General features: G+C 36.9%; 2 protein-coding genes across 2 annotated transcripts; both read left to right on the top strand.

Annotated features, from left to right (window-relative positions):
- Window positions 1-8,375: 8,375 nt before the first annotated feature.
- Window positions 8,376-15,461, top strand: LOC133866120 (serine/threonine-protein kinase STY46-like). The gene is made up of 5 exons (XM_062302677.1): window positions 8,376-8,588; window positions 13,160-13,453; window positions 13,541-14,051; window positions 14,965-15,107; window positions 15,279-15,461. Exons 1-5 carry the CDS (start codon window positions 8,376-8,378, stop codon window positions 15,459-15,461), a joined length of 1,344 nt encoding a protein of 447 aa, XP_062158661.1.
- A 2,056-nt stretch (window positions 15,462-17,517) lies between these two features.
- LOC133866524 (mechanosensitive ion channel protein 10-like) lies at window positions 17,518-26,859 on the top strand. Its single transcript, XM_062303080.1, has 7 exons — window positions 17,518-17,706; window positions 17,872-19,452; window positions 19,701-19,818; window positions 19,914-20,207; window positions 20,330-20,532; window positions 25,699-26,537; window positions 26,639-26,859. The coding sequence occupies exons 2-7, from the start codon at window positions 18,071-18,073 to the stop codon at window positions 26,665-26,667; spliced, it is 2,865 nt and encodes a 954-aa protein (XP_062159064.1). The 5' UTR covers window positions 17,518-17,706; window positions 17,872-18,070; the 3' UTR covers window positions 26,668-26,859.
- Window positions 26,860-27,998: the final 1,139 nt, after the last annotated feature.

Genomic DNA, 27,998 nt, shown 5'->3' with positions numbered 1-27,998 from the left:
ATTAAAAATATATTACAAAAAATATTCTAATTAATTTGTCTACATTTGTTCGCAGATATTGATGGACCAGAGACTCCCTCCTTATGCATATCGGGCACCTCGCCCACCCGTGCCCCCTATGACCACGCCCACTGATTCGACGGCAGTATATACTGCGGCGTGGCCACACCACCCAGACAGGGCTTATAGACCATTGTTGCCGAGTATGGTGGCCGTGCCCACGTCAAATCACGGGCAGACCAGCACAGCTGGACCTTGCAGCTCTCCATTGTCGGAGCTGCCGACATTATCTCAGATAGGTTCACCCAACCGGGTAACGCCTATCGATGGTGGGTGCGAGAGGGGATGGGGTCACAGGGTTATGCGCCGTACTTTCCGTATACGTATAGTGTACCGTCGACGTGTAACCCTGATAGTGAGACGCAGGATGGTAGATTTCCACTGTCACAGACCGGGGAGATGCAGATGCCGGCTGTGGGGTTGGGACAGATACCGGCACAGGCGGTGATGTAGGGCCAGATTTTGGGGGCGAGACAGATGCCAGCATCGGGAGCGAGTCAGGGCCCGGGGCATGTAGAGAGCCAGATGCCTTTACCTGGTGAGAGCCAGATGCCGCTTTCCGGTGAGAGTCAGATGCCAGATGTGGGGGGGAGCCAGAGTACCCATGAGGAGGACGTTGCGATGTTGGGTACCGATCAGTTGGCCCCCGGTAGCCCCCAGGGTATGGATTCTGATGATGATTAGCAGCCTCCACCAGCCGGAGAGGTTGGCGAGGTGGTTGCAGGCGACCCAGCGACCCAGCACATAGGGATTGGGCAGATTCGGTTGATGGGTAAGTACATATTTAGACATCCTTAAAACTCATATTATGTTACCAAAATATTTTTTTTGGTTTGGAAAAAAATAACTATTTGATTACATTTTGTTTATATATATATATGTGTGTGTGTGTGTGTGTGTGTGTGTGTGTGTGTGTGTGTGTGTGTGTGTGTGTGTTATTTAGTGTTAATCAATTAAATGTTGAATATATTTTTCGTTAGGGTACAACCCAGACGGGACCATTTATTATGAGGTGATTGACGACCCAGCGAGAAACTGGGTGCTCCTGAGGGGGAAGAAGGTTGTATTGCAGTACAATGCTGCTATACAACCTGTAGGTCGAGCCTGCAATCGTTTTCGGCAGGCAGAGGGCAAAATGATCAGGAGTGGGTCCTACATACACATGCGGGACGAATGGGTGAGGGTAAATAAGCAGATTAAGCAGGTAATGTGGAACGCGCTGATGGTATGTTTATGAATATAATTTAATTATTTATTTGAATTAAACTTGATATTAATGTTTTCCTTGAAGTTTTTAAACCTATAATGCTTTGATTGAATGTGCAGGAGGAGTTCTATCTACCTGTATCAGTAGACGCGCGCAGGGCACAACAGGAGGCGTTGAATGATATTGGCCGTAAGCACCGCTCGTGGAAGTCGAGGTTCAAAATCAAACTATGTATTGGAGACGGTGACACGCCCGAGAGTATCCGTGTGAGAATGCGGGAAATTTTTTTTGAAGAGTATGATGCAGCAGATGTAGAGTTCCTGCTGAGAGATTGGTGCAGGGAGCATAAAATCGTATGTAGGCCAAAAAAAATGTCAACTATTTTTTAATAACAGTTCATTTAATTTTAGTTTTAATTTAAGTGTGTCAATTGTTACATTTTTATTTTCATGTTCAATGTGTAGGCAACCTCCGGACGGATGAAGAGGCTGCGAGAGCGGAATGACCTTCCCCATTGTGCGGGATCTAAAAGTTATGCCAGATTTAATCACGAGGAGGTAATTAAATATATATGTTCATGTTTTTAATATTTGTTGGTAATTGTTTTTCTTTTTCTTTTTCTTTATACTATTTTTATCGCTATCTGTTTGTTATATATGTCAACTGCATGACGACAGATATGTACATCTGGCACGCCTCCCACTCGCGCCGCGTCGTTCGTGAAGACCCACACAAGGAAAGACGGCACTTACGTGAACGACCGTACACGGGTCTTATGCGTATGCTACTGATTTAGTTTACTAATATTTTTAAATTATGTGTGATATGTCATTATTCAATATATGACTTTTTCATGTTGACGACGTACATGAGAGGATGACGCAAAGTTTATCCAGTGATCCAGCCGCCACGCAAAGCGTCTCCCCAGACACGGTGCGTTGGGCACCGAACGACGCTTACGAACAGGCGGTTGGGAGGCCTGAGTATGCAGGGAGGGTTCGGCAGGTTGGGCCGAACGTCACACCTGTTCGAGGGACATGTTTCTCATATATGCCTCGGTCACAGGGGGGACCATCTCAGGGCACGTCTCGGGATTGGGCCGAACAGTCTCGGAAGATGGAAGAGATCCAAGCGGAGCTACAGGCTGAGCGAGCGAGGAATGACCGGTTGGAGCAGCGCGTGCAACAGTTCGACGGCATAGAGCAGCGCTTGCGACAGTTTGAGGTCTTCATGTCCTCCATGGGAGTACCAGCACCATGTGTTGGTAATCAGTCTTCACCTGCACACGTAGGTAGTACGTCGTCCGTTAGTAGTGCATCTGCAGGTATGATTTATATTGTGTATAGGACAAAATTAATTTCAATTTGTTTTCATTACCCCTTTAATTTTGCAAGTAATATTATATACTTTAATTGTCTATATTATTTGCAGGTAATTCGACAACGGTTGGTACGTTGTCGCCTGTTGGACGACAGCTGAGCCAGCACTCCACTGTCGCTACACCTTCGCCCCCTACACCATTCATTGCGCAGCAATCGCCGGTTGGCGAGAACATGCCTGGGACGGTACCTCGTGATTCGCAGGGACGCCCTTCAGATTTGTAGATATTTTGTGTAATTATTTTTTGTTCGTAAATATTTGCTTGTTAATGAATATGTTATTAACTATTGGTTTGTGTAATATGATTTCGTGTTGTTTTTGGGTAAAATAAATATTGCGTTATTTGTAGTCGGAAATTACAAAACTTGAAAAATTCAAAAAAAATTTTAATTAACCCAAATAAATTTTAAAAAACAATAAAAAAATTATTATTTTTTTTTAAAAAAATCCAAATTCAGTTTTTAATTTAATTAAAATTTTTATTTAATTTTTTAATTGTATTAAAAATATAATTAAATAATTAAATTTAAATTTGATTTAAATAAAAAACTGAATTTGGGTTTTTTTTTTTTTTAAAAAAACAATTTGACACGTGTATTGGAATACACATGTCAAATTTAACACGTGTATTCCAATACACGTGTCAAATTGTGCAGTTCGTGACATGCACATTTGACACGCGTATTACGCGTGTTAAAATGCACGTGTCTAACTGTTTGACACGTGTACGACACTGTACACGTGTCAAACTGCACGTGGCTATTTGCATGCATTTTTGTAGTGCGTACAACAAATTAATATGTTTGTGTGCATGTCCTCGATCTTACATTAACATGCAGTGAGGTACTTCACTACTAATTTCTAATTCAATCCTTTGGATCATTATTATGTAAGAAAGACCATCCTACCACGATTTATATGCAATGCAATTATCGCAATTTCAAAATAATAATAATAACAATAATAATAAAAACAATTTACTAGCCAACCTTTTCATATAATTATTTCAAGAGTGACAATAACTGCACGTACGTACACCGTTAGAAATTATTTTACTTCTTTAATAATAATTTGGAGTGCTACTATTATCCATTACCAACATGGTTACCTATTTGTACAACTCAATCCAGTAAGATTGAAGGTTCGGCATCTTGTACGCAGGACCTTTAGTACTACAATTCGATGATCACAAGGCATGCATGCTAGCGTTTACCTTAGTTGATCAACCAAGACTTGCCTTGAGTGGCTCATTCAACCTAGGACTAGGAGCGCACACTCGTGGCCAGTAGCCCCACACCATGCATGTGCGGTTGTGCTGGCTACAATATACATGACATTTGCATTCAAATTAAAACAGGTGATTTCAACAAAGCAATTTATAAACATATGCTTTCTATCAAGTATTTAGGGCTCAACTCATAGAGAAAACATAACATTTCATGCTTGCGCGCGTAATATTTACATTTTCTATTTGTAAATGTTCATGCAAATAACAAATTTTTCATTTTTACTTTCACAGGATCAAGTTTAATTACTTAATTATCTTGAGCATTAAACTACTCCTCATCAATAAATCCATCTTCATAAATATTCGTTCCTTCTACAAAATTATTCTGACGTTAGTTGGAGTACTCTTAATTATAAAACCCTAATCTACCCTCTACCTAAGTTGTACTAAAACCTAGCTTTAATTAGTTTATGCCTATGTCCTATCTAGGAGTCTCATTATTTTTGTTCTCATTCAAATTTGGGTTCGATTGGGACAGTGACCGAGGTACATATTTGGATCATTCCGTTCAAACAATTATAGATGGAGTCTTCAAATTGGGCTCTTGGATCCCAATTGCGTTTGAACGGTAGTTGCTCCCATTCGAATGCAGCTACTGTTCATCGTATTTCTTGATTTCTCTCAGCCCAAGTTTCGATTTTTATTCCATTTTTCACCTTCTCCACGCACTCAAACAACCTTGGCTTCGAACATAACAAACCCGGCCATGTTCTAGAAATCAACTTATCTTCAAGAAAGCTAAGAGAAAAGGTTTAGATTCTTACTTTTGAAGCTTGATCCACACCTTGCTTGCTCCAAAAACACTCAAAGCTCTCACATTTTCCTCTGTTTCTCTCTTTTTCCTCTCCTATTAGGTCGTTGGTCAAGTGGAAATGAGGGGAATTAAGGGATAGCTGCATGCTTTAAAACCCTAACTCTCCCCATTTTCATCTTTTGGACTTGAATGTTTCGCATGTCCGGATGCGCGCTCCAGTTCGAACGGGACTAGGCCCATTCGAATGCGCCCTTTTAAATTTATGCACATGTACATGGCGTCATTTATATCCGGCCCGTTCGAACATGCATGAGTACTTCTTAGTGTGAAATTCTTCTGCATGTTTGACACTTCCATTAATTACTCTAATAACCCTTTACCCAAATCTGCCCATTTATTTATTATTGATTTATTTTACTCACATCTTCTAAGTCTCCTATCTGTATCTACTCTATACTTCATATTTTAGTTGGGATTATTATGTTTTTAAAACGCAGTGTTACATCGAAGGTTTAACAAAAATCAGATGAGTTGCTGGAAATATATATCCTCACTTAATTAACCCAAGAATAACCAAAAAAAAAAAACCAGTTTTAAAACCTTCTCATTTTTCCTCCAACTCCCAGGTAGGTAAGTCTCTCAATTTTTTTTTTTTTATTCGATGAATAAGTAATCACTATTATTAACAACTAAGACCACCATACAAAGAAAGTTCCACCACTACAACCAAAACAAACAACAGCAGAAGCTGCTGTAGGTCAAAACCAAACAACTGCAGCAAAACAAACTGTTACAAAACAAAACAAAACAAGCTAACATAACCAGACTGGAATTAGACCAAAACAGAATCAGCTAAATTCTAACATTTTTCCTGGTCTTCTTGAACTTACCTTTACCAGTGATTCGGGTTCTAACTTTTCAAAAAATCAGTTTGAGAATCTGCTCCTCAAATTTTGGATGACCATGAAACCTAATTTCATTTCTAGCTCGCCATATACTATACACAGCAGAGCCAAAAACAAGTCTGTAGAGAACCCCCAACATGGTCTTCTTCTTTCAATTTCTGCAATCCTCATTCAGCACATTCTGCCAGACAAGAGAATAGACCATACTAGGACACCTTTGCATACATGAGTGCCAAATTCGAGAGTTAGAGCTACACTCGAAAAAAAAGGTGATCCCGTCTTTCAACACCGTGTCTACAGAAACCACATTGAGTATCATCTTTGAAACCCCACACCAGAAGGTGATCACCAGTAGTTGACTGATTCTGCACAGCCAGCCAATGAAAAAGGACTTGCTTCGGAATGGCATGAGGGCACCAGATTAAATACCACCAATCAACATCAGGTTTCTTATCCCTAAAGAAATCCCAAATATCTGAACTCACATAGGAGCCTTTTCAACCAATAGTTCATACTGGATTATCAACAGGACCAAGATGAATTTCAGGGAGACAACACTGGATATCAACCAAATCCCCCGACCTGGCAGGCTTCCAACACCAAATTTCATTACTCAAAACAGAAGAAAGTTTAGAATCCATATGACTATTGGCATTGTAGATGATCCGAAAATCATATCTCTCAAACAACACTCTCAAAGGATGCTAATTATCATGCCACATATGGATATTCGTTCCATCCCCAACTTCAAATTTAATAAAACTCTTAGCAAGACCTAGAGCTGTAGAACCTTCCTCCAGCACCAAGAACAATCCGAGGAATGTTCACACTCCAGAAACTCCTTCCTTTCAGCACTTCATTGGTAATTTGTCCTTCTAACAACATACGCGGTACATCTATAGACCAGTACGTATTAGCTAAACGCTCAACTAACCATTATAACATGCAACACTTTTTCACAAATATTATCAAACGCTTTGCATACTTTTCGGGTAGTATTTTTCAAACAGCATGTTTTTAGACGGTCATGCTCATGGACAGGATGAGAATATTTTATTTGGAGGGGTCAAATTTATTTTTAGTAGGAGTTGAACTTAATTTTTAAGCTTCAAAATACATATAATATATTTGTAACGACCTATAAAAAAACGCTAGCCACATCTGCGCTATCACCATAAAATGACTAGTCAATTTGAAGTTTTCCTAGAATTCCTTATAAAGCCCAGTTTCACCTAGTAACTAGGCAATGTAGGACTTAACACTCATTTATATCTTGTAAACTACTCACTCTATATGGGTTATTTATCTCTTCCCAATATAGAATCGGGGTGCTACAATATTTAATTAACTTTAATAAAAAAAAAATTAAAACCATGACTCCCTAGCTTGTCTATACATGGGTCTGCATCTTAACGTCTCTCGTGCCAAACAAAAAATCGTTGTTAATAAAAAGACTGTCGGTTGATACTTAGAACTTACAATGAAATTTGCTAATTAGTTTCTAACCCAAAAAGGGTTCAAAAATAATTTGCTTGAGAATGAACTGCAAAATCATTTACCGCGCGCTGATGTATGAAGTACGTTCTTGCGACTTGCATGCGATACCCCACCCTCCCCCCCCTTTTTTTTTAATATATATATATATATATATATATATATATATATATATATATATATTTTTTTTTTTTTACTGACAAAAAAGATATTAATTATGAAAATGTCATCAAATGAAAAGGAAAATAATATATGTCCAAATATATTTGCGATAAATGAAGTGGCCCGGCAGCTCCAAAGCCCAAGGTTTTCTCAAAAAAAAAATAAAAATAAAAAAAATAAAATAAAATTTACCCCGCATTTTTTTCAGATTTGCCACCCCATTTCCTCCCCCCCCCCCCCCCACCAAAAGTTCCGCCCCTGGATAAATGGATCATGTATTGAAAAGGGACGTGTGTTCATATGCTTCTTACATATTTTTTTAATAATTTAAAAGATATGTCGCTTTTAGATGCTAATTTGAATGGATTTTATTTAAACCAATTTGTAAGAAATTTCTGTCCTACGATGATTGTGCAATTTTTTTACGTGTTAAATTTTGACACGTCAAAAAATATTGACGTATCATCTTGACACATCAATTAATACTTATTAACGTGTCAAAATTTGCCATTAATCAATTTTATTTCAATATATTTTTTAAAATTAAATTGACTTCAAATTTAGCCACGTGACAATTTTGACACGTTGCTAAATTATTAACGTGTTGAATGTGTCACGTCACTAATTAGTAACGTGGTAAAAAGTGAATTATTATAGGCAGTTCAAAAAAGGCCCCATTTTTTTTTGTAGTGAAGCCCAAATGTTGTTTCCATTAGTTGTTCTCAGATAATTAAATGTGAAATGTCATAGAAAGTGTCGCCTGTTATTTAATAATGTACGCAAGGCACCTTCCTGGTTCTATATATAGCTTAACAAAATTACACCTTTGTAACAATCGCTCAAAATTAATTTAATTTTAATTTTCTTGGTTCTATGCTTCCTGCATATTTAATATAAGAACACATATTATATCGACTAACAAAGACGTTTGAGTTTAAAAGAAAAAAGAAAAAGAAAAAAGAAAAAATAACCACCTTCTGTTTGTCATATGAGACTTAAATATTGTAGAAGCTCATCACCATATCCGCCCTAAATGTCGTTTGCAGAAGTAAGCAACAAAATGTGAGATACTATAAGCACCATTAGACTTCATTTAAGATAAACCCTCTGATAAGGATTATAATCATGAACATCGTCGGGGGCACCTCTCAGCAGAAGAAGGGCGCCACCAGCTTATTCGGTCCTCGGCAGACCCCAGCAGCGAATTCCCCTTCAAAGCAAGGATCGGGTAGATTTTGTAGGGGACTTAACAGCTGCATGTGTATGGGCTCTATTGTCTCCACAAACAAATCTCCCCACCACGGCCACCACCAGTTAATTTCCAAATTGGTGCAGCAGGTAATTAATTTGGATCGAAATAGTGGCTAGCTTAGTTAGACGAATGAATCAATACTATAATTATTATTACTATTATGATTACATACAATTATACTCTATAAGATATGCTTCAAATTGCTCCCTCCGTATACCTGTCGTCAAGGTTTTTTACGAAAATTATGGCATGTAAGCGTTAGTAAGATCAAATCAGAAACAATAAAATAGCATATATAACAATATGATCTTTAATTAACACACGAAGAGAGAGAGAGAGAGAGAGAGAGAGGGGTGGGTGGTGGCCTCCCATCACCCCAAAGAGGGGTTGGGTTGGTTGGGCAACCCACCCAACCTACGCACGCTCTGGCCATGCATGTGGGCGTGCATGTGTGGGTTGTGCCACCCGCCAACAGAGGAGAGGGTGAGGCACTCTACTACCTCCTCCCGGCCTACGGGCAGAGAGTGGGTTGTAATTCATCTATGCACGCCGTCAATGAGTATGGGTGGGTTGTAACCCATGCCTTCTGCTAGCGGGCAAAGGGGTAGTGGAGCGAACCCACCTCCTTTATTTCAAATTGAGTCGTGACACGCGCATATTTAATGGGTGGTCACCCTGCTTACCTATGCCCACTAGCAGCATATGCGGGTGGTTTCTACTCACTCAATTAGTGGATGGAGCGGCGATGGGGTGACCCTACCCCCATCTATGGAGGGCGTGAGTGGACGTTCTACCCATGCATGCTGCTGGTGGGCGTAGGTGGTGGGTTGAACAACCCACCCATGCCCTTTGTGGGGTACAGTGGTGGCCACCTTGTCGGTGGGAGAGAGGTGGGTGGTCCTTATCCTCTTTTTGTTTTTTTTTTGGTAATACCTAGTTCAAACTCTAGTGACACATTTATATATGTGGAGCTATTTTATCGGGCCTAACATGATTAAACTAGGAATTTAATTTTAAGGGGGTGGGCCTAACATGATTAAACTAGGAATTTAATTTTAAGGGGGTCGATCGAATTGCATTGATTTTTTTTTTTTTTTTTAGGGGCCAAAGTTAAAAAGAAAAAGAAAAGACCTTAAATATTTTTTTAAAACAAATTTAAAGGCTAAAATAATCATTTTTACTGACATTGTCTTATATGTATGCGTCTTATAATTTTTTGTTAAAAACTCGAGCAACACTCTTCAAAAAAAAAAAAAAAAAAAAAAACTCGAGCAACAGAAATACAGAGGAGGCAAATTAGATAATGGAGCATGGCCTCAGTGATTTCTATTTTTTCTTTTCTTTTATGATAAATGAGCATCATTTCATTAACAACATGAAAAAACTATAACATGTGGTAAGTCTACTTGTGAGGTATTCTATATTATTAAGATATAAGAAGAGTGAGTAGTTTATATATATAGCATAATTGAACCCAAACCTACATGTTTAAGCTTTTGGGTTAAGTGTTAACTAAACATATTATATTATGGGCTTACTAAAAAGAACTTTCCTAAGTATTTCTCTAACAATTGATATTTAAGCCATGGTTAGTTTCTTAGGACGAGTGTCTAGACGCGTCTGTTTCTGCTCAATACGTATGACATTCTTGGAAATGTAAAAAGACTAACAAGCGAGAGGATCGGAAGTTGATTCAATGTGGAAGAGACTCATAAGTGAGAGTAGATTGTTGTGAGTGCACTTGTAAGGTGTCATACATTACTAAGGATGGTTTATATAGCACAGTTGAGCATCAACCCACATGCTTAAGCTTTTGGATTAAGTGATGTCTTAACATGCTATATTAATAATTGCAATATTATTTTTTTGTTTTTTTTTTTTTTAAGCATATCACCATTTTTTTTCCTTACTCAATAGGGTATAGGTAGGGGTGTACATGCGATCGATATATATAGACAATTTATGTTTTTCATGTTATAAGTTTGTACTATTATATTTTTATGTTGGATTTGTAATATCTGTTTGTTTTTTTTTTTTTTTTTAAAAAAAAAAATTTATAGTTTAATTGTTATGCTCGTTGAATCATGGATAAATAAAACATAAGGGTGTTTCTTGTGAGTATTGATTACCATAAATATTTGAAGGTTGTATCCATCTTCCCCTTTTTTCTCGGTTCTACATATTTTTGGTATTGCATTATATTTTCAAAACAAGTCCAAAAGATTAAAAATGGGTCAAAATTATTTTTAAAAGTCTTTAAAATAGGCTCATTAAAAAAATAATACATATATATAAAAATAATATCCACATTTTGCATATAAGATTATCACAAATAATTGCACAGATATCCACTATGTACAGGGAGAGTAGATCACCTAATTACCATTATGTGGAAGGTGGCTAAAACAGAGCGAAATTTACATTACTTTACAGACTTGTGAATTTCCTTGACCTTTATTTATGTCACTGGAATTACAGTCTTTTATAGATTAAACGACAAGAAGTTTCTTATCTTATTAAACTGCAAAAGTTTTATCGCCGTTCACATAGAAACGGTACAAGATTTAAGTGTGTTAGGCACTACAACTTTACACATCTAAAGTAAGATTTTAAATTAAATATTAAAAAAATATATAACATTTTAGAGTGTGTTTTAAAAAATTACGATTTGACAAATGTAGAAAAATCTGTATTTTTATAGAGTAATTCTATTCATTATCCTTCGGCCTCCATCCTCCATTCTCAAAATCTATGTGGCATCTTCCCCAATAAAAAAAAATAAAATAAAATAAAATAAAAAAAAATCAATCTCTTTACATAAAATGTTATGAAGGACCACACCACATAGGCTTTGAAGGATGAAAGTAGGGATATATAAGTGGTTGCAGTTGGCGATTATTGCCTCTAACAGCCAACTACTCTGCTCTAGGCGGTTAACGGTCTTAAAATAATCGACTGTTAGCGATTATTGGAACTCATAACTACACTTCATAACCGCTTTTTTGAAGTTAGCATTTTGGGCTTGTTTTGGGCCTTCATTATGAATAAAGATTAACTTCATTAAACTCAAAATGAAAATCCTAAATTAAACACACCAAAACGATGTCGTTTTGTGTATTAAAACAAAGCTCAAGTGGTTTTTTTTTTTTTTTTTTTTTTTTTTTTTAAGAAATGCTAAAAATTACATTTTTATTCCACTCTCATCATAGTAAAACAACATGACAGTGCGGTCTTTAATTTTTTTACCCTTAAAGAATAGGATCCTCTCCATTTCATTTAAAATAGAAAAAAGCCGATTAATTATATATAAAGAGTAAAATTGTCATTTTAATTTGTTGACAATTTCATTCCTTATTTTATAATTAGCCGCCTCCTCTCCTTTTCATTTGGAAGGGAGAGGATCCATTTCTGTAGTTCAATGAGTTGGGGTGAGAAAAAGAAGTGTGATTTTTTAGCATTAATTTATTATTATTATTATTATTATTATCATCATTGTTATCATTATTATTATTTTATTTTTGATACGTGGGGAGGGTCAGAACTAAGTCCATTATTGCGATTGAGATAGGACTGTCATTTTTTAGCATTATTTTTTTTTTCTATTATTTTTTTTGGTGCGCAGGGAGGGTCAGAACTAAGCCCAAGCTCAATCACAAGAATTAACATCATAGAGATTGGACTTTAGTGCATCTTGGGTTGGTGACTAGTCCCATCTGTGCTTCAGCCTTTAGATGAATAATAATAAAAAAAGGAAACATTAACAAAAACATTCCCAATAAATGGCATACCTTTAACAAAAAAATATTATTATTATTTTTCTATTATATTTTTTGGTGCGCGGGGAGGGTCAGAGCTAAGCCCAAGAATATCATAGAGATTGGACTTTAGTACATCTTACGTTGGTAACTAGTCCCATCTGTGCTTGAGCCATTAGATGAATAAAAAAAGAAGAAGGAAACATTAACAAAAACATACCCAATAAATGGCATACCTTTAAAGGATTCACCTATAGAATTCCATTTACATAGGAAACTAAAGTAACAAACATTACCAATAACAATTTAAAATTTCCTGAAATTTACCTTCCAATGCTTGACTTAATTAGAATACTCCTTAAACTATTCTTGACAATGAAGCCAGAAGAAGCTTTTCTCCTTTAATTTTTAATTTTTTAAATACTTGTGTACTTCATATTAAATAAAAAAAGATAGAGCTTGTTGCTCTAAAAGTACATCATAGATACAATAAAAAATCTCTTTTTTATTCAAATATTATTTATAACTTTTTTAACGGCTGTTCTGGCTAGCTCGCATGCAATTTTTTAGAATAATTGTGTACTTCATACGAAAACAAGAAGATAGGGCTTGTAGCTCTAAAAATACGTCATAGATACAATTATTATTATTATTTTTTATTCAAATATTATCTATGACTTGCTTAACTGTTGCTTTGATTAGACGGTGCGCCGCATGATTAACCTCTCTTTTAGTATGACAAACATGCCAGCATTGCAGCATACTAGTCTCCAGCTTTGTTCTCTGGCATTCACAGCATTCACTATTTGAATGGCATCGCCCTCTAAAATAATTCGCTATAATTCTCTCCTTCTTTTTTCCTCTTTTTACAAATGATGTGCTCTTATTTTTGGCATGAAAAGGTAGCCGATTTGGAAAAGGAGGTCGAAAATCAGAAAGAATATCGGCTCATGTACAGGAAAAGATTGGAAAGAACACAAGACTATCTAAGGTGCTGTCTCCAAATAGCACAAGAAAATGGATTCTTGGACCTCATCATTAACGAGAAAGATGATGGACAGCAAAGTTATCTTCTTCACTCCAACATTGTTAATGCTACCAGCCCTGTAGTGCCAACTCTGCTCCACCAACATTCTGACTTCGCAGCCATCGTTGATCAAGCCAAGCTCAATGGATGGCACATCCATCCACATCAGGTCAGTCGACTCTTCAACGAGTACTTTCCACAAACACCCACAAGACGTGTCAATGAGTACTTTCTTGATTGACCCTGTTTTGAACAGGTTGAATTGCAAGAAAAGCTAGGCCACGGAAGTACCGCAGATATATACAGAGGAACGTGGCGTGGCCTTGAAGTTGCGGTGAAATGCATTTACCCTGATTATTTTCACTCAAATGTGAATGGTGTCTCATTTTTCGCTCAAGAGGTGGATACCTTATCTCGGCAGCGACATCCGTTTGTGCTCCACCTACTGGGCGCGTGCCTTGAGCCGCCAAATAATGGGTGGGTGGTGACAGAGTTGTTGAGCACGACACTCAAGGACTGGCTTCATGGACCAGGAAAGAGACAGAAAGAGAGGACAGTGCCGTTTCCGCCAATCGAAGAGAGGCTAGGTGGGGCGGTGGAGATCGCTCAAGCAATGCAGTATCTGCATGAACAGAAGCCCAAGGTCATTCACCGCGACCTCAAGCCCAGTAACATTTTCTTGGATGATTGCAACCACGTGAGGGTGGCGGATTTTGGTAATGCCCGTTTCTTGCCTGATCAACGGATGGCGCTCACCGGTGAAACAGGCAAGATTTATGTCGCATTCAAACAATATCCGGCATCTTTAACAATATTATAAATGCAATAGTAGCGATCAACGGGCATATCTGATAATTTCTTTTTCATCGTCACATGACTCACATCGTCTTAATTGTATAATAATATATCAGTCTATTAAATAATATTATTCATATAAAATACATAAAACCTAATCACCTCTCATATTTGTTTTAATTTGTATAACAACTAGAATTTGTTAAAATATTAATTAAATGATTAAATCAATCATTTCCTATCAACTCAAGCTTTTGAAAGATGCGATGAATAATGCTTTATGGAAGACTAGAGTTCTCCCAAATGTCATGTGGCTTTTAAAATTACCATAAAATTTGAGATCGATGGTCATTATTGAATTTTGATTCAATGGTGATTTTAAAAGTCACATGACATTTTGGATGACTCCTCCTAAAATTGATGTGGCTACATCTATCACCATTAAATGTGTGATAGATCACTATTGGATTTTGATCCAATAGCGATCGATTTTAAAATACACATAAATTTTGGGAGGACTCAAGGAAGACATGAGTTATCTTTATAGCATTACTCATTGAAATAAGTTGTGATTTAACATGATATCTTGTTCCCCTCCCATTTCAATTAAATATTCTAGAGATGGGCCTCATTTATTAAGGAAAAATTTAAACTCATGTAAAGTAGATAAAACTTATTCACGTCTTATATTTGTTTTAATTTATCTAAAAACTAGAATTTATTTAAATATTAATTAAATGATTAAATCAATTATTTACTATCACCATAAACTTTTGCGTTAAATAATGATTTAACCGGATAAATCTAACCAAAGTTTGATAGTGACAAATTCATCCCTGTTTTTTACTTGACAAAAAACAAAAGTTATTCCCTTTATATTTTCAGGAACACTTGTGTACATGGCACCAGAAGTAATCAGATGTGAGCCCTATGATGAAAAATGCGACGTATACAGTTTTGGTGTTATACTTAATGAGATCATTACTGGGGAATATCCATATATTGAGACAGATTACAGTCCCATACAGGTAAATGTAAATTAAATCAACTTATATATATATCCATCTAAACTTCAAAATTTCTACCATAAATGAAGACAAATAGATAGAATGGCTGAAGTTGATACTATAATTATTATTCTCTTTTCATATATACAACGAGTAAATATTTACACTGTTTCCTGCTTGTTTCTACATTAGATTGCCATGGAAGTTGGAGAGGGTAACCTAAGGCCCAAGCTTCCTGAGGACGATGGTAAACTTGGAGGGCTCATTGACCTCATCTGCCTTTCATGGGATAAGGATGCTAATAATAGACCATCCTTCGCAACAATTACTTGTAATCTGAGGAAAATTCAAAAGAGTTTGGTAGAAACTGATTAGTTTTTTATTTTATTTTTTAAGTTTTCATGTGTTATTTTTAGAGTGCTAGCTAGTTGTTTGACCTAAATTGCAATCTTAGGCCGGGGATTGTGAAAGGAGTACTGGGAAACTCAAAGTACGAGGACTGAGTTGAACAAAGCAATTAAAGAAAAAAAAAAAAAAAAAAAAAAGTAAATAATATCAAATTAACATCCATCGATCTTGTTTTTCCTCAGTTTTATTTGAAGACCATAATTTTCTCTCTTTTTATTTATTTATTTATTTATTATTTAGCTTAATTATGTTGTTTAAATGACCCAAATAGCTTAACGTTTAAATAAGTGCTCTATATAATCCTTATATATATATCTCACTTTTATATTTAAATCTTTGTATTTGATTGTGTATAAATACCATGTCATTATGGTTTAATAAAGCTGATCGAGGGCCCAAAGCAACAAGAGTCTAAGAAATAACTTTTAAAATTGACTAATTAATTCGTTACCACGCGTAAATATGAAGCTAGTAATTATAATTACTTTTGAGACAAGATATATACTACTTACTGAATATGACATATTTACATTTTTATATACTTTTTAATGAGTTTTTATGACAAGAGATAAACTGCTTTACGAATAATATGGATGATTATGAGAACAAGAAGACAAGAATATTGGATATTGTCTTTAATTTGATTATTGTGTCGTTGCTCCAAAACAAATAATAAAAAACGTTAATATATTTGGACTCAAGTCCCCATACCGGTGGTTAAAGTCCCTACTGCTGAAAGGTAATAATAGGCTGGTAATTAAAGTCCCTAGTGTTGAAATGTAATTATAGGTGGGTTAAAAGCCCCCAGACTAGTAGTTAAAGTCTCGTGCTGTTAGTAAAGTGAGAACATTGGGTTGAAGTCTCTTAACAGCCGTAAACATGAGGTTAGAGTCTTCTGAAAGGCTGAGGGGTTTGAGCCATCATGACCCATCTCCCTCCAAGGGTTATTTTGGTTGAGGTTAACGTGTGTGCCATTTTTGTTACAGTCTTACCACGTTTAGCTTATTCCCTTTTGAAATATATATCTATTTCCTTTGATATGTATTTAATTGCTTATTTCCTTTGTAGTTATCTATTTTGAGTTGTATAAATAGTTTTGCTCATATTTAATAATGTGCCGCTTGGCACTTATGTTAATTAATATACCGGCGTGTATTTAATATATAAGAACATAATATTCATATTTATTCAATTGATCGAGGTCTATTCATTGATGTCTGATATAATACAATAAAAAAATATGAAAGTGGTTTTTTTTTTTTGGATGAGCAAGTTATCTATGCTTACATTATTTTTGGTGTCGCGTAGGATTAATTCACGTAAGATTAATAATTTTTGACACAATCTGCGAATTAACAGGTTTGGATTGAGGGATTCGACCCGTTAAAAAAGTTGAATTAGAGTTGACCTATATAATTTTATACACGTATATGTCTCGACACAATCCACGAATTCGATGTGAAATTAATGAATTAGAATTGATGAGTCTTGCTCATTTAATTAAATAGATTAAATTAAAATTAATTTATAAAATTTTATAATATATCTTGACATGATTCAAATTCGATATCAAAACATAAATTTTCACGTGAAATAAAAGCACGCCCATGTAATGATGGGGAAAGGACTGTAAGAGAAATTAGGTACCATAAATTCTGATAAATGATCCTTTGAACATGATTAGGCTGCTTAATGATATTTCAGTGAACTTTTTAGATATTCTATAGCTAGAGATTTTCCCGGAGAAAATCTTAAGGAAGTACAATTTCCATTTCGGTGGATTCGTCGTTGAAAGTATTCAATTCCCCTTTTAAAAGAAAAAAAATATTCCTATTATCTCTATGTAGTAGAAAATTGGATATTTTCATTTAAGATTTTATTATATACAGGCGTCTTCCTAATGATGAACGTAAGTGTCTAGCTCCAAATTAACCGTAAATTATTGTCTCTATTTTTTTATTTCTTCCGCTTTTCTATGTAATTTTTTATTTTATTATGACTATCTTCGTTTTGGCTGACTTAGTATAGTTGTTTTACTGTATTTTATTGAATCAACACTATACCTTCTCCCACTAAGAACAGTCACTACCACTCCCACCATATAAATAAGCTTCCTCTTTGTCCTACTTTCCCGTACTGGGCATCCCTGAGTTCACTTACCGAAAAAAGAGGTTTCTGACAAATATTTTCTGAGGCTCGGAGATATTTTCCGGTAAAGCACCCCATTTACAGATATTTTGTTCTATTTTAAGTAATAAAGTCACCCAGTGTACTCGCAAATTTTTGTTCGTAGCATTTTGGCGCGAAATTAAGTTCTCTTTTTGTTACCGAGGATTTGCTAATCTTCTTCCCTTTTCTTTTTTATTTTTCTGAGCAGCCAATTTGTTGAAGGTGAATCTTGTATGAGGAGTTTTATTCCCTCAAAACTGAAAAGAACAGTGCGTGTAGTTAAGTTTGATTCGGTTTGACTTTAAGTGCTTAAAAAAAACGACAGCCGTTGTTTTTAAACCATCAAGATTTGATTTGAGGCTAAATTACGGAAACTCGTGGTGCTTGATGTGCCACGGCTTTGACCGATGGATGGTAAGCAGAGAGCTCTAAGAGGCGGCGAAGTAAGGACGGTGGAAAACAAGGCCCCAAATGAGGATCAAGTGGTCGTTGAAATCAGAGGCGAAGAGACTTCAAAGAACAGTATAGAGTCTTCTCCCAGAGCCTCCGAATCCTGCAGGCAAAGCAAGGCGTGCTCCGAGTCCACTACTGGGTTCTCAAGACCGGCCAAAATTAGCTGCCCGTCGCCGGAGATCTCGAGGTTCAGTCGCAGCCACAGTAAGCCTCCTAAAATTCAGACCACCAATGAGAACCTTGCACAAAGACAGTCTCTGGCAAGGTCAGTATATTCCAAACCACCGAAATCAAGATTCGGGGAACAACCTCATTCTAGTTACGGCAATGTGTGTGATGAGAATGGTTCAAGTTTGCTTAATAACAAATTGTCAAGGAGCGCTATTAGAAGGGTCTCGTTGATGGCGTCTCCGGGGCGGGATGCGGAAGAAGAGATTTACAAGTTGGTCAAGTTGAGAAAAGAGAAGCATAGGAGAGTGAAGATTAAGGTTTTGGTAGAGCTAATTACGTTTGTGAGCATTTTGGCGTGCTTGGTGGCTAGCTTAACTGCCGAGAGATTGAAGATTTTGATGGTGTGGGGTTTGGAGTTTTGGAAATGGTGTGTGCTTGTGATGGTTATCTTCTCGGGAATGTTGGTTACCAATTGGTTTATGCATGTGGTTGTGTTCTTGATTGAAAGGAACTTTTTGCTAAGGAAGAAGGTGCTGTATTTTGTTCATGGGTTGAAGAAGAGTGTTCAGGTCTATATTTGGTTGAGTTTGGTTCTTCTTACATGTGTATTGCTTGTCAATCACGGGGTTAAGCGATCGAAGACCGCCACCAAGCTTTTGGGTTATGTTACCCGGACTCTTGTTTCGCTTCTAGTTGGAGCATTTTTGTGGTTAATGAAGACTTTGTTGCTAAAGATCTTGGCATCGAATTTCCATGTGAACACCTTCTTTGATAGAATTCAGGAATCAATCTTCCATCAGTATGTACTTCAGACCCTTTCGGGGCATCCCCTTATAGAGGAGGCAGAGAGCGTTGGGAAATCAGTGGGCACTGGTCGGTTGACCTTCACGAGTACGAAGAAGAAGATCAGTAAAGGAAACAAGGAGGTACAGGTAATTGATATTGGGAAACTTCATAAGATGAAACACGGCAAGGTTTCTGCTTGGACCATGAAGGTGTTGGTTGATGCAGTGATGAGTTCAGGGCTTTCCACAATCTCGCATGCACTAGATGAGAGTGTTGATGACGAAGGTGATGAGCAGACAGATAAGGAGATTACCAGTGAGATGGAAGCAACTGCCGCTGCCTATAACATTTTCATTAACGTCGCTCGGCCTGATTGCAAGTGAGAAAAATCTACCTTTTAGTCCTAGTCCTTTCCTCTGTATATTGGTCTTTTATCAGTTATGACATTTTCTTATTTGGTTGATTACATTTCCTTGTATGGGTTGATTTTATTATGTAATATTGTCCTGTATTTTCGATTTCAACTGGCATTGTTCAACTATTTCTGTACACAGTTAAATACAGTATTCAGTTCAAACTTCTATTCTGTAGTTATTTTAACAATCAACATCTTATATTTATGAGTAGGTACATTAATGAGGAGGACCTTCTGAGATTCATGGTTAAGGAAGAAGTGGATCTTGTGTTTCCACTGTTGGAAGGAGAGGCAGGAAGGATCGACAGAAAAGATCTTTCAGACTGGGTGGTAAGACAATTTCTTTTTGTACTTTTGAAGTTTCAGTTCGGTTTGCAGTTTTCTTTTTGTTGTCTTAATTAGTAAATGTGTGAGATTTTGTGCAGGTGAAGGTCTACAAGGGCCGCAAAGCACTGGCACATGCTTTAAACGACACAAAAACTGCTGTCAAGCAGTTAAACAAAATTGTGACGGTGATCCTGATTGTTGTGACCACTCTTGTGTGGCTTCTTTTGATGGAAATTGCAACAACAAAAGTTCTTCTCTTTCTCTCTTCACAGCTTGTGGTGGTGGCTTTCATCTTTGGAAATACCTGCAAGACTATATTTGAAGCTATTATATTTGTCTTTGTAATGCATCCATTTGATGTTGGCGATCGATGTGTCATTGATGATATTCCGGTAACCTACAAAAGAACCTGTTTTTTTCTTTTCTTTCCCCCCCACCCCCCTTGAATGTATTTGTTTCATCTTCAGGGGAATACTTCATTAACTAACCCTGTTTGGTATCCGGTCCTTGACAGATGATGGTTGAAGAGATGAACATTTTAACAACAGTCTTCCTGAAGCTCGATAATGAAAAGATATATTATCCAAATTCAGTTTTGGCCACGAAACCCATCAGCAATTACTACAGAAGCCCTGATATGACTAGTTCTGTTGAATTCTCGGTTGATTATATGACACCAGTAGACAGGATTGGGATGCTGAAAGATAAAATTACGCAGTAAGTTAACTAAACCATTGCTCTTCCTTTCATTATAAATAATGATATGCTATTATGTGAGACTATTATATATGGTTATTTGAAACTAATGTCTTTATGCTAATTGGCTTTTAAAAGGAAAATTGGGCATAATTTAGTGCAATTATGTTCTTCTAATGCAAGTTGTTAGAGCATCAAAAAGGTGTTGCCGATTTATTCCTACCAGCCAGTAGTAACTTCAACTTAGATGTATAAGCATTGTAGTCCTAATTCGGTAGAACATGTTGTGATAGTCCTCAAAATGATCATGGAGTAACTGTTGACTTCAACTTGTCTCTCTCTCCCTTTTTGTTTGTTATCGTTACTGAGGCATTAAGTAGAATGGGAACTTCGTTTAAGGCCAAATCTATATGGGATGGTATTATTGAGAAGATAGAGCGTCGTTTGACAGGATGGCAGATCCCAGATGATGAATTTTTCAAAGGTGGGAGGGTGACATTGAGCAAAAATATTTTGTCTAATCTGCCCACTTACTCCATGTCTCTTTTTCCCCTCCCAGATGATGAATTTTTCAAAGGTGGGAGGGTGACATTGAGCAAAAGTATTTTGTCTAATCTGCCCAATTACTTCATGTCTCTTTTTCCCCTCCCGATTGGTGCTGCCAACCGCATAGAGAAGTTGCAAAATACTTTTTTGTCAAGTGGTATTAGTGATGAGTTCAAATTTCATTTGGTTTTGGCATATATAAGGTGTGTTCTCCGATCTCTAAAGGAGTGTTGGGGTCCGTAACTCAAACCTTTTCATAAAACATGTACGTTGAAAATCACATTTTCTTGTTAACATACATGTAAAACATTTCAAAGTAACATTCATATTAGTTATAAAATAAATGAGTTCAATGTATCATATATCTCATACTTTCGAAAAATAATGCAGGGTCAATATATAAGTTTGTACTTACAACTTTGGCTTAAACTCTGATAATGAATCCTGATCAGAAACAGACTCCATACTTTCTCTGCATTTTATATTTGTATATATCTAACGTTTAGACTGACATTTTTATTTTAAAAATCCTAAACTTTAGCCAAAACCCTAAGGTCCTCAAATACCTCAAGTAATATCATTTCTTTTTGTTTCGACGGATTTCATTAAAAAATCAGGGATCAACAAAGGATCTACCAAAGGTCACTAAAACCATATCTAACTTTCTTTCAGATGCTCAGTTGATCAGACAACTCTTGCGAAACCTCAAAGTTTCTGTGACCATCTTGGTAGACCGAGGCACTGCAAACTGCAGTAATAATCTTGCAAACTATCCCAAATCTTGATCTTTCAACAATTTCTTACGTTAAAAATTCCTTAGTTTGATCTTTCAACAAAACTAGCCCATTTTAAGCTTTGTTTTATCTTGAAATCATTTGGGCAGCATTACGATGTGTTTACGTTTGTAAACCAATTGATTCAAAACCACTTTTACGTGACTTTCTAAAAATAACCTCAAAACTTTATTTTTATAAAACCATATAAAATAACATAACCATAAATCTAGCTATTGCGCATACTGAAACTCGAGCATTACATCTGTACTATAAATGCATTACTAATAATGAATTATTAATTCATGCATTATAACATCGTATTAAAAACTAAAACTAGCTAAATAATCAAAAGCTAGAGTTTTAGAAACTATACCCCAAAGACTATGCCTATGAATGCTTCAAACTTCTAGACCGACCGAGCAACCAGTTCCACAACACTCTGACCCTCAAAAGGTCTTCCTTATACACTTAAGGACCCTTAGAACATATTTAGAGAGAGAAAAAGAGAGCTGATTGTTGGTATGAGAAAAAAGTGAGGCAAACTCGGCCTATTTATAGACCTAGCCTCTCGGTCGACCGAGCCATCAAAATGTGCTAGCCATGTCCTTTTCTGCCATGTGTCACTGTTCATTCATTGACACATGGCAAATGTTAGACTTATCCAAAGACACTTGTTATGCCACGTGCCCAAAGCTTCAACTCCAAGTTTGCTGACACGTGTCCCAGCAGCCTCCCACATTTATGCCACATCATCATCAGCCGCCCACGTGCATTACTGTGCACCTCAGTTGACTGAGACACTATGCTCGGTCAACCAAACTTCTTCTGGCAAAAATACAAAATTCTGCACTCGGTCTGATTTCGACTCGCTTTCGTGTCCATTTGCTCTTACTTTTCTTAGATATTCTCGTATCTTATAATCAAGTATTATAGTGAGTTATTTCATACAATTTGACAACACTTTTTTATTTTTTATTTTATGTGACTTAATCTCGAGCATTACACTATTAGGTAATGATCAATCAACCCTAGGTGATCAATCACCCCAGTGTTGTGCTTGATCACTCCAATGTTGTGATTGATCACTAAGCCAAAAACCCCAGAGTGATCGATCACCCCTATTTTAGTGATCGATCGGTGCCAACCAATTTGCGATGTGAATGCTTCCCAGACTTGTAGATGCGGTAGATGGCTAATTAAGAACCCTTAGTCGAACCCTAACGACCATTTGGTCGACTAGGCCACCTAGGGCACACAGAGAGAGAGAGAGAGAGAAAGATAGGTGTTTTTCTTGTGGGATTTGGGAGATCAAGGCCCTACGAGATGAGCATCGTTTTCCTAGCTTGTATTTTTGTATTGTTTACTATATTTCTTGTAGTGGTGTTGTGTGTGGGATTTGGGAGATCAAGGTCCAACGAGGTGAGAATCACTACAAGGAGAGAATTGTTGTCCTAGCTTATATTTTCATGTTGTTTGATATCTTTCATGTAGTGGTGTGTGTGTGCGTGTGCGCACGCGCGCGCGCGCATTTTTAAGAAAAATTGTGTTCTAAGCATGGTTATGTGTTAAATGTTGAAGACTTTTTAAGAAAAATCCTATCTTTATGTTGTTTGTTGTTTTAATTGGGTTAAATAGGTTTAAGTATGAGCTTTTGGCTCTGTAAGGAGTGGATAAAGACTGTCCACTGAAGCTTTTGAGCAGTTGATAGTGGTTGGTTTGTAAAGTTGATACTTTGTTGCTTTAATGCGAAAAGGTTCAGACTTTAAGTGTTAAATGGTGTTGAGAGCGTTAAAAGGGAAATATTTTTAAGTTTTATGTCTTCTATAGGCCTCATCGGAGTTAAAAACATAAATTTTCGGAGGTTGAAAAATATGAACAGTATTTATGATCAATCACTGTTCATCAACAATCTACCAGTTGTCGTGCACTGTTATGAGTGAACAGTGTCGATCGATCATTGCCTGAGTAGTGATCGATCATTTCTTGGTGATTGACCAGCCCAACAGGGGTGATTGATTAGCCATAGACAAGAATGTAAAATTTGGCAATTTTAAGGACTTGGGTTAGGTTGTAGCTTAAGAGGCCCTTTTAAAGTCAGGATATTTCGCAAACGAATGAGTCAGAGTGCATGACAAAGAATTCCAAGAGGACATTTACAAAGAAGGTGAGTAAACACTCACGTGAAACTACTTATCGACATTTTTGGCATGTCTATTTTATACCAACATGAAATGCTTTGTTATTAATGCTATGAACTCTACATTTTGTGCAAAAAAGGAATATCTAAGGAAAAGAATGATTGTATGATTTTGTAAATTTATACATTGATATGAAAATAATAAACATCTCTATACGACATGGCTACAAATGAAAAAATAAGTGAAAAGTATAAAGCTTGTGCATATGATGTATATATGCTTGACCCTATGGCCCATGTTAATTTTTAATGTTTTCTACTATGGATTCGAGGGCTAAAGTGATCGACACAATCATGTACGGATGGCGATCATGCCTTGCGGCATCACTAATTGTGTAGATCATCCGAGGTTGGATTTAGTCGAGCAACTAAGAATGATTGGATAAGTGACCCTATGGCACTTGAAGTCCCACGGGACGTGCAAACCTCACCATAAAAGGGTTATAGGTACGGATAGATCATATGGAGGATGGTTGACTTGTGATACATGTGATATTGTATATTATTATTATAATGCATCAGCATGATTTTCTGCCTTATTTACCTGTCAAAAGCCTGATTAAATGATGATGCATGTGATTTATCATATTTTTTTTATAACAGATTGAGTTAACTTCACTTTGACATGTTTAACGTGTGCTTAACTCATTAAGTCATTGACTTACGATTTATCATATCCATCTGTAAATCATCTTTGTTTCTATCTTCGGTCAATCTTTAGAAGATGGTTCACGGAGCCTTGTGTAACACCTTGGTCCCATATTAGGAAGAGATGAATAACTCACATAGAGTGAGTGGTTTATAAAGATACTCATAGGCGCTAAGTCTCACATTGCCTAGTTACTAGGTGAAACTATGTTTTATAAAGGATTATAGGAAAACTCCAAATTGACTAGTCTTTTTGGAGTAATATCGCAGATCTAACTAGTGCTTTTCCCTAGGGCGTTATACCTTGTGTAGGAGGATTTCATTGGATGACTTGGCTAGGCTTTTCTTTGCGGCCAACCCTGAGATGGTGGCCTATACGGAAGCCCATCATTATAAGAAAGGCTTTTCTTTTCTAGCACTTGTGTGGTGGTGGTACATAAGCTTTGTTTGAGACTTGTGAGGATTATTTGATGGACTTAAGTTATTTCTTTTGTATTTGATGTTGCCTTTACTTCTAGACTTTGATATGTATTATTTTAGAAACCTAGATTTGATACCCAGTCTATGACCGAAATACTTTATGTTTGTTCTTTTTACGCTAAGTTATGTTATGTTGCTTTTAGTTATCTTGCTCTAGTTATTTATTCATGCGACTTAGTTCTATGACTATCTGGTTGGAAAAAAAGAAAAAAGAAAAAAAAAAAGACATGTATCATTCATTGCATTGTTCTCTGATTAAGGAATCTATGTAACTCTTCAGATTATTTACTTGTTAAATGAGCTCGAGGATGTTACAATGACACTTCTAGTTAATTAATTTTGGGGGCATCACAATAGCAATAATAATGAGAATAATTCTCGCCTAGTTCTAGTGGTTAATATTCACTTGTTGCCAAGGGATATTAATTGCGGGATTAGGTTGTCATTGCATTCTATATATTATGGTTTGTGGGTATCATATTATATTGCTTGTTTGCAAAATTTATATGTCCTAATCGTGTTCATGTTTATTTTTTTCAGATTGAAAATATCGTCATCTTTTAGCCCTCTTGCCACTATTCTGAATCAAAACAAATTGACTGGACCAAATTATGTGGATTGGAAGCGTAACTTGGATATTGTGTTGACTGCTGAAGGGCACAAGTTTGTGCTTACTCAACCATGTCCTGAGTTCCCAACTCTAGATGCCTCTCAGGAGGACAACCAACGATATGATCGTTGGAATAAGTCCAATGAGATGGCCAAGTGTTACATTTTGGCATCTTTGTCAAATGCACTCCAACATCAAATGCAAGCCATGTCACTCGCTTCAGACATCATGTTTAATCTAAAGGAGATGTTTGGTGACCAAGGTCGTGCTGCTAGGCAGGACACAATGAGGAGCCTTCTTAATGCCAAGATGACTGAAGGAACTCAAGTTCGGGATCATTGTCTAAAAATGATCGCGTGTTTGAATGAGTTGAAGGTTTTGGGTGCAGAGATTGATACAGAATCTCAAGTGGATATGATCCTCCAGTCCCTGCCAGAGTCGTTCAATCAATTGAAACTTAATGTTTCTATGAATAAAAAGGCGTATACATTATTTGAATTGATGAATGAGATTGTCGCAGGGGAAGGCATCCTAAAAGCCAAGGCGAGTGTGAATATGGCTCAGGCTTCCACTTCTAAGTCTCAGCCAAAAGGAGAAGGCGAGAAGAAGAGAAAGGGAACCAAGCAGGTAGGCAAGCAAGTTGCCCCAGAAGTAAACATGGTTGGAAACAAGGCAGCAAAGGCAAAAGCAAAGAAAAAATGTTTTCACTGCGATGAAACGGGGCACTTGAAGAGAAATTGCCCCAAGTATCTGGCCACTAAGCGCCAAGGTGGATATATTTCCTTACTTGAAACATTTTTTGTGGTGAATCCCACGGGTTCTTAGTGTGTGGATTTAGGGTTCGCTAATCATGTTTTTAATATGTTGCAGGGGTTCCAGGAGACCAGATGATTGGGTGATGGTGAGATGTACTTGACAATTGGAGATGAGACGCAAGTTCTATTGGATTTTTACATTTGTATTTTAGATCTAAAGTTTTAATTTTATCAAGTTGTCTTTATGTTTACTAATCCACGAGAGGTATCTGCCAAAGTGACTCGTTATCACCATATCTGTTCTTAATTTATGCGAAGGCCCTAAGCTCGTTATTACATTAGGCAAAACACACAAGGAGTATTAAAGGGGTTCCTACCTTTAAAAATGGGCCAAGGCTAAGCCACCTTTTCTTTGTAGATGATGGTATGCTTTTTTGCAAGCCCAATTATGGAGAAGTCTGTTGAGAATCCTAGGTATTTATGAAGCTGCGTCGGGGCAAAAGCTTAACCTACAAAAAACTTCAATCTTCTTTAGTTGTAACACGAGCCATGTTAAGAGACAGTAAATACTACGCATATCGGATTTGCAAGAGGCCCAACAGTATGATACTTATCTTGGCTTACCTTCTTTGGTTGGAAAATCTAGAGTTTAGTCTTTCCACAACATTAAGGATAAAGTATGGAAACGTTTGAATAATTGGAAGGTGAAATTTTTGTCCCAAGTTGGGAAAGAAGTCTTCTTGATAGCCGTAGTTCAAGCAATCCCCACTTATAGTATGTGTGTGTTTCAACTCCCGATATCTTTGTGCAAGAAGATAAATAGCATGATGCAGAAACTTTGGTGGGGGCACTTAAAAAATAATTCTAAGATCCACTCGATGAGTTGGGAGATGATGGGATGCTAAAAAACAGTATGAGGATTGGGTTTTAGAGATCTAGTTATTTTCAACAAAGCCTTCCTAGCTAAGCAATGTTGGAGGTTCTTCCAGAATCCATCATCCCTCACTGCGAAAATCATCCAAGCAAAGTATTACTCTCATTCCTCTGTTTTGGAAGCTCTTTAAGGAGTGACGTTCCTTTGCTTGGAGGAGTATCCTCTCTTATCGAGCTCTGAAGCAATAAGAGATGGTTTGGAGAGTGGGTAGTGGGCGAAGTATATGGGTGTGGGGGGGATAGATGGTTGCCCACACCTATTTCCTTCTATGTTCAATCTCCTAGACGAATTCTAGGTACGAACGCAAGGTCAGTAGATCTTATAGACCAAGACACAAAGGGGTGGAATGCTAACCTGCTTAATGACGTGTTTCATGCGGAAGAAGCTTAGGAAATTTCTAACATCCCTCTAAGCCCACTCCAACCACAAGACTAAATGATATGGAACAGAACTACCAGTGATGTTTTTCCTATTTGAAGTGCCTATCACCTGGGGGAGGAACTACAGGCACTAAGCAGAGGTGGGTGCTCACGAGTAGGTG

Source organism: Alnus glutinosa, chromosome 4 (genome assembly GCF_958979055.1).
Source record: "Alnus glutinosa chromosome 4, dhAlnGlut1.1, whole genome shotgun sequence".
Classification (NCBI taxonomy): domain Eukaryota; kingdom Viridiplantae; phylum Streptophyta; class Magnoliopsida; order Fagales; family Betulaceae; genus Alnus; species Alnus glutinosa.
Note: the sequence above shows the minus strand (reverse complement) of the source record. Positions and strands in the feature narration are given on the sequence as shown.

Coding starts and splice junctions, on each gene's coding strand:
- LOC133866120 (XM_062302677.1), top strand. CDS start 8,376: ATGAACATCGTCGGGGGCACCTCTCAGCAGAAGAAGGGCGCCACCAGC. Junction 8,589..13,159: donor TTTCCAAATTGGTGCAGCAG/GTAATTAATTTG, acceptor TGGCATGAAAAG/GTAGCCGATTTGGAAAAGGA. Junction 14,052..14,964: donor GGCGCTCACCGGTGAAACAG/GCAAGATTTATG, acceptor TTATATTTTCAG/GAACACTTGTGTACATGGCA.
- LOC133866524 (XM_062303080.1), top strand. CDS start 18,071: ATGGATGGTAAGCAGAGAGCTCTAAGAGGCGGCGAAGTAAGGACGGTG. Junction 19,819..19,913: donor AAGATCTTTCAGACTGGGTG/GTAAGACAATTT, acceptor GATTTTGTGCAG/GTGAAGGTCTACAAGGGCCG. Junction 26,538..26,638: donor TCTGGCCACTAAGCGCCAAG/GTGGATATATTT, acceptor AATATGTTGCAG/GGGTTCCAGGAGACCAGATG.